The 12,162-nt window shown below is 46.4% G+C and overlaps 1 protein-coding gene across 1 annotated transcript in view; it reads left to right on the forward strand.

Annotated features, from left to right (window-relative positions):
• Mrps27 (mitochondrial ribosomal protein S27) overlaps positions 1-12,162 on the forward strand; it is an 85,137-nt gene that overhangs the window by 9,606 nt on the left and 63,369 nt on the right. Inside the window, exons 3-4 of the mRNA XM_006994416.4 lie at positions 9,891-9,961; positions 11,928-11,986. Of these exons, the coding sequence (XP_006994478.1) occupies positions 9,891-9,961; positions 11,928-11,986 (130 nt within the window). The remainder of the gene's footprint in view (positions 1-9,890; positions 9,962-11,927; positions 11,987-12,162) is intronic.

The raw sequence follows: 12,162 nt of genomic DNA on the forward strand, positions 1-12,162 counted from the left end.
CATCGGGATGGGAGGGCCGTGAGGTGCTCCGGTCAGGCTCACTGATTGGAGGAGGAAGGAAGACCGATATGAGGCCTTTGCTCCTGTGGTCCTTATTGGCGCGGTGGCCGGTGTGGCGTCTTTGGCACCGCCCGCCGGCCCTGGAGAGGCTGCTTCCAACGTGCCTGTGGTCCTTGGGCGTTAAAATGCTGCGTTTCTCTTCTTGAAAGTTGCTTGTTGTATTGCCTTGTGTATTCCAAAAGATGCACGGATCATATGCAATGAATTACCACAAAGTGAGCACACCTGCGTAGGAAATGGAGCCGTCTTCACGTTCTGTAGGCCGGCTTGTGTCGAGCTGTCTCTGGAAACACCCGAAATCCTGATTTGCACAGGCTGCTTTATAAAAGCATTTTACATCAGAATTTGTAAACCAAGAGAGCAATGTTGTAAAGAACTCCCATCACCCACCTGCTTTCAGCAATTATAAGCACATAGCCTTTTTCTCTATTTCTGCACCCCTTCCTAATCCTTTGGATTATTTTAAGGCAGGTCCAGGAAGCAAATAAAGGTGTGTGTGTGTGTGTGTGTGTGTGTGTGTGTGTGTGTGTGTGTGTGTGTTGTATATTTCAAAAAGATCGGGATTTTTTTAAAGCCATTGTTATATATGAAATGATCTGCTTTTGGGATCCCTTGCTGGCCAGGCCCTGAACTCAAGAGATCCATCTGCTTCTGCCTCCCAAGTGCTGGAACTGAATGTTTGCACCACCACGCCCGACTAGTTTTTGATATTCTTATAAATATATTTTAATGGCCTAATTGAACAAGGACCTAACTGAAGCAAGCCAATAAAGTTGGTTGTACTTCTCTTGACTCTTTAATACAATATTTTTGTAGAAACACAAGGGTGAACCAGATTCAACAGTTATCAATACGATTTCATCTATATCCTATACCCCTTCATCAGATTGCTTAAGTAAATCTGTTATCTAATCATTTTATATGTATTTTGATATATACCTCCAAAAGACGGGTATTTTTAAGAATAACTGTAATGCCATCATTAAATATCCCACATTCACATTTCCTCATGTCTTGAACATGTTTTCTTCCTTTACAGAGGACTTACACGTGACACACTTGTGCAGATTGGCCTTTTGTACAGTATCTCACATTCTAGATTTGCTGACGTCATCTTCCTTGTGGTGTTTGATATGTTTGGTTTCCATCTGTCCTGTATAAATGGTGATTGTAAATTACCAGAATATCCTCTAAAGGTGATTGCCATTATAAACTTACAGATTTTGTTTTGTTTTGTTTTTCAAGACAGAGTTTCTCTGTGTAGCCCAGGCTGTCCCCAAACTCACTGTGTAGACCAGGCTGGACTGGAACTCAGGGATCCACTTGTCTCTGCCTCCCGAGTGCTGGGATTAAAACCAGCTAAGAGGCCTCTTTTGATCTTGGTAACTGTTGTTTCTGCAAAGGCCCTATAACTGAGCATGTTATAGCTGAGTGCTGCTTGCTTTGATGTTTTGTTTATGGGGGCCTTTGGCTCCTGGTCTTTCAAATGCTGACTTGGATTCCTGGCAAAGGTCTTGTGGCTGCTTTCCTTTCTTATGAGTTCTGTTCTAGGACAGTGTTTACTAGGTTCCATTGTTACCTTCAGCTGGCAGCTCAGAGGTGAGTCTGCCTGGACCATGTCTTCCTTCTCATTTCCAGATGTGTGTGGATGCACAGCTTGCTTGTGTATTTGTCCCTTAGTGATCTCTTGTTAAAAGAGAAGAATAAATAGAAGGAAATCTGAACGTCCACCACTGGCTGGTGCGTTCTGCTGTTTCTGCTTCTTTTGTACCTCCTGTGTTTGGCTCTCTGTTCTCTGTCCTTCTTCATCTTTTAAAATGGGAGGATCAGAAACACAGTTGCAACTTAATTACTGAGATCATTTCTTCTAATGAGTACACTAGCAACCTGTGTCCAATAGCAACCTGTGTCCGGTTCTTTAAGGGCCTACTGTTGCCTGTGTGGAGAGTAACAGACAGGTACTAGGAATCCTTTCTCACTGGGTTAGTAATGTCCTTCAAGGACCCTTCTTTTCTTCACCATCTTTCCTTAGCACAGAAACCACACGTCACAGTGGCTCTTTTTCTAGTCTCTGTGGCTGGCTTTGTGATCATTGAGGAGCTTACCATATTCTTCTAAGAATTTTATTTACAGTGGCGCTCTGGTACTGTGGTGTGTGCTGGATTGAAATTAATTTCCTGGTGAAGTCATTACGTAGGACCCACCTTTAAAAGCCCTGTGTTTTGTTGGTAGCCTTTGGCATCTGATAGTGTCTTACAGTAGCCTTTTGGCTGCTACTTACGTAGTAAATTTTTCCCATTTATTTCCAATTTTTTCTGTGTTACTATGGTTTATACACCTAGATTTTCAGTGGTAACCAATCTGGTAGTCATTTCATGATTGGTGGTATATCTGGACTTATTTTTGTTTGTCATGGGTTAGAAGAATTGATACCATTATTGACACATTTCTGCCAGTGATAAAGGTCAGATCAGACCAGATTAAAAACAGATAAGTGCAGGTTCATTGGGTATTGCTCCCAGGCAGATTCACCTGTCCCAAAGAACAGGGCCAGAGAAGTCTCGTGCCTGGGCTGAGACAGGGATCTTTTATAGATCTTAGGTGAGGGGTGATGATGTGCCAGCCCAGGGACTGTGCCCACGTATGGTCTAAAGCAAAGCCCCTGGGCAAGGCCTTGGATAGGCTGGTCCTGGCAGAAAGGCAGGTTGTACTGGCTGCCAGAAATGCGGGCCTGGGCTTTTGGTGCCATTCCTTTGTTGAGAGTTTTTTCAGTGTGGGCTCATTGAGGGGTGTAGGGCAGATGGGGTTTCCCAGCTTGTGCAGGGGCAAGCAGGAGTTCCATTGGGACAGTTATGAACTCCACACATCCCAGCTCCGGAGCCAATACAGCCCATAATATTTCTTGTAGATCGAGGATGGCTCAGTGCATCATCTGTGTCATGGGCTGAGTGTTGTCCTTCTCCATGGTTATTGCAAAGATTGAGTCCTTGGTGAAGGAGCCAGGTAGTGATTTCTGTGTTTTTGGTTCTGCTGCTTACTACCCTATGGCTTCAAGAGAAGGTAAGCTATGGCGTGGGGCTGAGGTCAGGAGAAGGCTGCAGAAACAAAGCCGGGTCAAGTTCAGGACAACAGCAGAGCTGCTGCTGAGGTATATATAGGTGGGGAGCTCAAGGCCTGGATTCCTCCCTCTACCCCGTCTCAGCCTCCTGCCTGTCTTCAAACACAGTGGGGAGTTTATAGTCCGGCCCTCTCTACCTAACTCGACCTTCCAGGACTGGAGTGGTGGAACGATGGAGAGTCCATCCGAAAGGCAAACATGCATTTCTAGTTTTAATCCAAGTTGGATGTTACAATTAATTGTAAATTACAATTTACTGTAATTTATTGAATACGCTTTATTCTGGCCTACCTGAGTAGCCATTTTCCACAAAACAACGGCAGGTGGTGAGGAGGATTGCAGTCTGGAGGGCTCTCAGAGTGCCATTTGGGGGCCTTAATTCCTTTCAGTACCGTGAGATAGTTTCTGGAACAGCATGTTTCTGTGCTCACTTACTGCCTAGATATCTTTCGAGTTTCTCTGAAAACCCTCTGTTCGTCGAGTCCCACCTCAGACCCCCTGAAGGCCCCCGGGCATCCTTCTTAGAAAGGGGAGGTGTCGCCTGGCCGGGGAGGGTTGAAGCTGGAGTCGAAGGTCTCCAGCTCCCACCTGCAAGTTCATCGTCCTCTCTGTTAGCCGTGGAAGGGAAAGGAGTTTATTGTATTCCTGGCCTCAGAGGTCTCTGCAGCTGTGGGGAAGGATGCCGTTGATCATGGCTGAAGCCTGTGGCAGACAAAAGCTGCTCACTTACCTGACAAAGGAGCAGAGAGAACCTCCCCTGCCTCTGCTCCCCTCCCTTTCTCATGGTTGGGCTAGAGGTGGTTTGGGTTTTACATTTTTTCCCCATTCCCCTGGTCTAAAAGTTATATCCTCTGTTTCTAGTTCCTAAGATTATTGTCCTACATCTTCTAAGGAAATTATTTAACTTAAATTTTAATGCTCATCACTTTATTCTTTAGAATGGTTCACACACACACACACACACACACACACACACACACACACACACACACTACGCTGCTGTTCAATGCTAAAGCTTCATCCTTCTGACCACCTGAATTAACAGCCGTTCTGCCGCAGGGTTAGCCTTTGTTCGTCTTCTCGGTGTGCAGGTCCCTCTCGCCTGCTAGTGTTCACGTCTGCCATTATGTTCATTTACTCCATCTCTGCCTTCCAGTGCTGCTATCTGAAACAAACAAAAAACCACCTCCTGGTATAGTTAAGGTCCTTGGTTTGTTTGGAGGGGTTTTTGTTTGTTTGTTTGTTTGTTTTGTTTTCCTTTGCATTAGCTTCTTTTTTTCCTTCCAGCTGCTTTTAAGATGATGTCGTTCTCCAGTTTCATAATGACATATAATAGTATAAATCTAGTTTTGCTCATTGGACTTGATATGTTTACCAAAGGATCTTTTTATTACTCTGAAAAGTTCCCAGGAGGCAGCTGGTTTGGTGCAGTGCTTGCTGGGAAAGCATGAGGACCTGAGTTTGAGCCCCAGAACCCAGTGAGGAAGCCAGATATGTGGGGCCAGAGAGAGGACTCGGGGCTCAGAGCACTTGCTGCCCTCGCAGAGAATCTGGTTTGAGTCCCAGCACTCAGCTTGGGGTTCACAACCACCTGTTACTCCATTTCCAACCGACCCGGCACCTGTCAGACACCGCAAGCACACGGTACACAAATAAATCTTAAAGAAAGAAAGTCGGGCGTGGTGCTGCAGACCTGGAATGCACAGATCCCTGGTCCTCACTGACAGCCCGTTCAGCCTGATGGACAAGCTCTAGACCAGTGAGACCTGGTTCAAAACAGTATGGACAGTGCCTGAGGAGCTGAACGACACTGGTGCTGACCTGTGGCCTCCACATGTTCATAGGCCGTGCACACATGAACATGCACACACACACACACACACACACACACACACACACACGAACATGAACATGCACACATGAACAGGCACACACAAACATGCACGCATGAACATGCACACAATGCACACACGAACATCCACACACACATGTACGCACAAAATCCCCAGCTGTTTGCCCATTGCACCTCACCTCACCCCCTTGTCTTCATTTACGTTTTTGGACAGTAAGTTGTTACTCTGTTTTCAGTGTCTCTTAACGTCTTCCTCATAGTCCTTGCTGCAGTCTGTGTGGTTTTCCTCAGTCTGATTTCCAGTTCACTGGTTCTCTCTGATGTCTAACCTGCTTGTGAACTTTGCTTGCTTGCTTGCTTGCTTTTTGAGACAAGCTCACGATGTGCAGTACAGGCTGATCCCAACCATGCGCTCTCCTTGCCTCCGACTCCCGGGTGCTGGGGTTGTAGACACACAGCACTGTGCCTGTTTTATTCCCTGTCTGTCCTGTCTCCCCTTTCTTGTGAGCTTTGTGCAGTATTTACATAAAAACAAACCGTACCTGAAGCATGCAGTTGAGTAAGTTTTGACAAACGCGAAGCTGTCTGACCTTACACGTCACAGTCCTGTCACCCTGCAGAGGCAGTTTTCTCCAGTCCTTTGAACCCCCCCTCCTTCCCGCCCCACACCCAGGCACCTGGGAATTGATTGATTGATTCTTGTCGTTTAGATTAGTTAGCCATTTTTAGATTTTGTGTAAAAGAACACCCCTTTGAATAATCTCAACTTGGCATATTTTGAAGGCTTCAGAGGCCCCAGGGGTGACTTGTGGTTCAGAATCCTCGGAGACCAGCAGTCCTTGTTTCTAGGGACATTATTTTCCAGTTTCTCTTTTCAGTACAAATGCAGCTCCAGCCTGACTGTCCACAAGCGCCTCCTAACCAGCTTCACCTTTCACAGAAGGCTGGACTGTTACCCTCTGATGCTGCCCACTATTAAAACCAAGGCTCCACGCCCCAGGGTCTCCCTGATGCTCCTGGGGTGACCGCCACTGTGATTCTTCCTCAAGCCCTCCAAGTGTGAGTTTCGTGTGGCCTCTGGCAATTGGATCTACCTTTTTCAAAGCTCCATTTTATATGTGAAAAATAATTGCTATTTAAGTGTTTCATTTTTATGGTAAGAAGGGTGGTGCAAACATTATAGTTCATCTTATTCCAGAAACAGAATTTCTGTTTAGAATCTTTGGGCTTAGACACCACTCCAAGCCTGCCTCCCTCCCTCCGTGGTAGTTCTTACACCTCTCATATTCTTCTCAACTGGCTGCACCAGCTGCTGCTGGCTCTGTTGCTAATGACTTGGATGCCCCTGGTTTACTGCAAACCGATAGACTGCGACTCTTCTTCTGGCTGGGAGGCCTGGAAATTCACAGGATTGTTTTTGGTTTTGTTTTATGTCGTTCCCCCCACCCCTACCCCCCACCTCCAGACAGGTTTCTCTGTGTAGCCCTGGCTGACCTGGAACTAGCGCTGTAGAGCAGGCTGGCCTGGAATTCACAGATCTGCCTACCTCTACCTCCCAGTGCTGGGACTAAAGATGTGCACCACCACCGTCCTGCTTACAGTTTTAGGGAGTTCACTCCATCGTTATAAAGAGTCAGGATCCTCACTAAAACCTTTCATGTCCTTAGATTCTCGGTGTCGTTGCCGTCTTCAAACAAGAACACTTTACTAGTATCCGTGTTTCATCTTCTAAACATATCTCCACATTGTGTATGTAGTTGGAATTCTGCTAAATGAAGAATTCTTATTTCAGGTCCATTTTCCCATAGTCTGCTGCCCACAGCCACCAGCTTCAGTGTGTGTTCCTGGGGAACGGGAGACCTAGCAAAACAGCGCCTTTGGCACAGCCCGTTGAACAGAACTTGGGCATCTGTTGGCCCTCGCTAATGCGTCAAGTGTGACTTGGGCTGTGGGAGGCCACGGTCCAGAAGCCTGTGGTGCCGGCCTCCATATGCCGCAGCTGTCCCGCTTTCCTAGCCCCCCGCCCTTTGCTGTTTTCTGCCTCATTCATCACACCAGCGCTGTAACGCGGGGTGATTGGTCACATAGTGTGTTTGCAGCAAACCTTTCTGACTTGCAGTACGTAAATGTTATTCATGGATGCGGGCTCTTGCCTTTTCTGAAGCCCTGGCCCATTCCACTTGACTGAAGATGCCTGGGTGTGGAGGCTTCAGATAGAGTCTGGTCACCACGCTTGGAGGTGATCAGGGAAGCTGTCTGAGTCCTGTGAAGGGTGAGATGCTGTGTGCTGTGAAAGGACAAGGGAAGGGAGCTCTCCGGCCATTTCAGTTAGGCCAGGAGCTCCTCATCCTGGCTTTGTCTGCTTGCTTGCTTGCTTGAATACAGTATACATTTTGAATAAAGGGAGGTGATTCCTCATATTGATCATTAATGTAAGAGTGGTCATAATTATAGACTTGGTACCACGAGAGAGCTGTTGGTATCTAATTATGAGCAAGTACACTCGACAGTATTGATCCCCTGATAGGAGGGGGTTTTAAGGATCTGTTTGTGGTTTTATAGATGCTGTAATCACCTGCTCTAGTACTTTTGAAATGGTCGTTAAAAAGGCTATTTATTTACGTCACGTCAGGTTTTAGGAGTTCTGCAAAGCTGTTTTTCCCCAGTTGCTAAAAGCCATAAGGACGGACCATTTCCCAAGGGCAATGAGAAGAGGAATGGTTATAGGAACAGTAAGCAGTTGCTTACATAAGTATCTGCTGAGTGTCTCCGAGGGTCTCCAGGCTTGCTATTCATTTCATCCTTCAGAGTGAGAAAGCCTGGGAAGTGTAATCATTTCTTCCTCATCCTTTCTTCCTTTGCTTCCTGCCGGTAGATATTTCCTGGGTGCTTTTCCTGGAACTGGCCCATAAACCGAGTGTGGGCCAGTGAATCTAGTTCTTCCCTGACCCTTTTAATGTAAGGGAAGGAAGGGACCATCTCACATGGGGGCTTAGAGTTGATTCAGAAAGAGGAACAGGATTTGAACTGTCCTTGAAAGCCTAGCAGCAGGACAAGAGGTTGACTGTTAGGGTAAGGTGATGACGTGTGTTTGCGTGGATGATGGTGGCACATGTGTACATCTATGTAGGTGTGGGTGGAGGCCAGAGGATAGCCTCAAGTTCCTTTCACTTTGTTCTTTGAGTCAAGGTTGCTCACTGGTCTGGAACTTACCACGTTAGCTGCCTGGCCAGATCGCCCCAGTGACCTAGTGAGTACCGGGATCCCAAGCACATACCGCCATGCCTGGCTTTTTACCTTTGTGCTGGCGATCAAACTCGGGTCTTCAGGCTTGCTCGAACTAGCCCCTAGACTCCTTAGGAGTTATTAAAGCATAAAAGTTCGGTGGCCTAGCATTGGGGATGATGAAATAAATATGTCTGTGTTCAAATCTGGAGCCTGTAGGTGTTGCTGACTGGTTACTTATAGACTGAAAACCAGTGGGATCAAGGATAACTTCCACTTTTTAACCAGTCAGCCATCTCTCTCTTTTCACTGAGATGGGGAGTTGAAGACTTTAGAGCACATGCAGTTGAAAGGCCAAGTACACAAATGGAGGTGTCTGTATACAACTGGAAATGCAGGTCTGGACTTAAAGGGCAGAACTGGGTAGATGTCTACACACAGAGCCAACAATGGGATTAAAGCGGGGGTGGGGGGTGGGGAGGTGGAGACTGACATCATGTCATGCCTGAGCCCCATGGTGAAGCCTTAGCATAACTTACTACCGACACTTGGGCATCCCAACATCAGGAGACAGAAAGAAGAGATCCTGCAAAGGAGCCTGAGAAATGTGGGGCTGGGGCTGAGGGATAAACATTTCCTTAAGGATATCTCTAGCCAAAGAGAGCTCAAGCCAAATGCGGCTGGAGAGTGAACCACTGGGTTCAACAGTCTGGAGGTGTTCCCTGGTGTTAGGGAGGATGGAAGCCCAACTCCGAGTAGACCCGAGTTCAAGACCTGGAGATGCTACCAGTCCTTTTGGGGAGGCTTGCTGTTGGGGGCACAGAGGAGAGGTGACTGTAGGAAATGAGACAGGGCATGTTTTCTTGTTAGTACCGTTTATCCCCAGAAGGCTGGGTGTTTCCGCACAGGTGCCTGGTAGGTTTGGTATCAGGGTGATGCCCTCTAGATTATTTTCAGTGAAATGGGAGAGTATCATGAGGAGAGGTGGAGGGAGCTAGAAAATACTGTAAATTTGAGAAGCAGTGATATGATGGGACGTAAACCATTTGGAGTGTGTGTTGTTTAGGATCAAAGGTGATTTTAGGGTCTGAGATGAGTGTAACGTCACAAGTTCCAAGTGTTCTTACGGATGTTCTGTTGAGAGGAGCCAACACCTGGGTGGTGGAGACTACTAACCAGGAAGGATATATCGTCAAGGGAATTCTGCTTTGTTCAGGAACTATCTGGAGGTCCCTTGGTAAATGACCATTACAAAACCTTTAGAGCTAGCACACTTGACTGGTGTCTCTGCCAGGCGAGTGATAGTGACGGGTCCCTGCACCTGCCCTGCATCCAGTTTCTTTTCCTGGAGTCTGACAAACATAATACTTCGTGTTTCCTTACAGAGGTACCTTACTGATCTATTTTTAAGAGCTGAATTTGTATTTTAATTATTATTTTACATTCTCTAGTTCAACAAATCCTTTAAAACTGACTAACGTCAGTTGTCCTCAGCTTCTGAAAAAGAGCAAGAATGAGCATCTGTTTGGTACTGCCTTGGTGATGTTCACAGCCATCTGGCAGGAGTCAAATCTGTTAGTTTTTCCTGGAGAAATGCGTGTATTTAACAAGGTTCTTTCTCCTTTGTCTTCACAGCTGACCTTGCATCCTTAATGGACAAAGCCTACGAAAGGAAGTTGCCTGTTAGTTCTTTATCGATATCACGGGTAAGACCATTTGAAAAGAAAGTTGCCTATTAGTTCTTTAGCGGTATCACAGGTGAGAACATTTCAAACCTATTTTCAAAGAAGGAAACAAGCAAACAAGACTGTACAGACCAGGCTGTGTTGTGGAAACAGTCGTCACCATGTGAACTATCTTTCCACGGTATGGCATGTTTTTATAATTACCAATAGGTATTTTATGATGTACTGACTCAAGTTAGCAATCACTGATTGGTTTTTCGTCTGGTTATGTTGTTCTGTGTGTTGCAGGTTAATATATGCTGTAGTGTAAGGGCAGGAAACACACTTTGAGTAGCTGACCAACCTCTATGAAAGAGTGGATACTGTTATCAAACCACTGCTGCTAGACAGTGGGGGACGAATGTCAGGCCCGCAGTCGGGAGCAGTAGTTGGTAGGAGCCACTCCGGAGCACTGCCATGCTCTTCTGGTTTCTTGCCATGCATCATGTGTGTGTGTTTGCACAGGAGCGTGGTGTCTGTGCAAGGCCCAGATGATGAGGTCCCACTCCAGATTCACACAGCTTGTAAGCAGAAAGGCTGGAGCATCCAAGTCCACTTCTGTTGCCTCCCTCACATGTACCTGGTCTTGTCTTGGAGGTGATTTCCGGTTATGACACTGGGCAGCAGCACCCTCAGTTTCCCCATTTCCGGTTTGAGGGTAGTTGTGTCTCCCTCAGAGGTGATGAGCTCTTAGGGGTGTCTTTTGTAGAAGCGAGCAGGATCCTCCAGTGGGCGGTATTAAATCTACTTTCTTTCCAGCCCTGATCCTTTCTCTGTGCCTTTTGCCCCTTTAATAGGGAAACAGTTCTGCTGTCATCACGTAGATTCGAGGGACTCATCTCTGGCAGAGTGGTGAAGAATTGGGAGACCGTTGTTTCAGGGTGGTCACCCCTCTGTGGGCTGTGATACCTGATTTTCGTTTAGACAGCACTTGGAACTTCAAAGAGCTTTAGTGTGCATGTTCCAACCTGAGACTCCTACTCCTCAGGGCGGAAGCCTGTAGCTGTTTATACAGATGGAGCAAGTAAGTCCCAGAGGGGCTGTGCCATCTGTTTGTGCCACAGGAGCTATCAGGAGAGCTGGTACTCAAGCTTGGGGCCTGTGTTTGCACCACATGGTAGCTGCCCTTTAATGGATTTCTAAATCAAACCCACAAGTCCTGGTTATTTTTAGAAAGTCTCCCTTCTTCATCCCTTCTCTCTTCACGAGGTTCTAGTTACGCTCACAGCACGCCTGAGCTCTTACTAGATCTTCCTGCTTCTGATTGCCCTCTTGAGGGCAGAATCCATCCACGGGTAATGTTTTCTGCTCGTTTAGATCCTGGGTAAGGAACATACAGATTTTTTCAGGTGCTGGAGGTTGAACCTAGAGCCTCATGAATGTGAGTCACCTGCTTCCCACCAGTGAGCTGCAGCCTCAGGCCCAGTGCTTAGTAGATTTTATAGCTTGAAGGGAGCCTTCAATCCTAAAACGGTTGTTCCATATCAACACTAAAATCAGAGGGAAAGTGGTCACACACTGACTTCTCTACACTTAGATCTTCGTGTTCTGAACAATGTTGTTCCAGCCTTAAGAGTCCGCACCATTTCATCCATGTGTTTTGTGGATTTGGAGGGTGGGCTGTAGAGGGAAGACGAGATAAAGGTGACAATAGCTGTGAACACTGCTGTGAAAGGCTTCATCTTGTGTGAGCAAGGTTTGGGGTTGGCTTTTACTTGATGCTTTATTGTTGTTTGTTTTGTTTTGGACCAAAGTTGTTCTACATATAGAAGAAAAGCTATGTATGATTTGTTTTCACCAGTGTGAAGGGTTTCCATGATGGAGCTGTACCACAGGAACATCATTCCAATAACAAGAGTCCATGTCTTTTAAAGAGCAGTGTCTGAACTAGACCAAACATATGGCACAATTATATTTAACCAAGATTTGTTTGTTTGTTTTTCTTTAGTTTGTGGACAACATTTCATCTCGAGAAGATATAGATTCTGCAGAATACTATCTTTACAAGTAAGCTCCCTGCTCACCTCTGGTTCACACCATTCTAATACTGGGTGTTTGTTTTTTCTTCTTTTGTAATATTGAGAAGTGTGTTTGTGTGTGTGTGTGTGAGAGAGAGAGAGGGGGGGGGGAGGGAGGGAGGGAGGGAGGGAGGGAGGAGAGAGAGAGAGAGAGAGAGAGAGAGA

The sequence above is a fragment of the Peromyscus maniculatus genome, chromosome 15 (genome assembly GCF_049852395.1).
Source record: "Peromyscus maniculatus bairdii isolate BWxNUB_F1_BW_parent chromosome 15, HU_Pman_BW_mat_3.1, whole genome shotgun sequence".
NCBI lineage: Eukaryota > Metazoa > Chordata > Mammalia > Rodentia > Cricetidae > Peromyscus > Peromyscus maniculatus.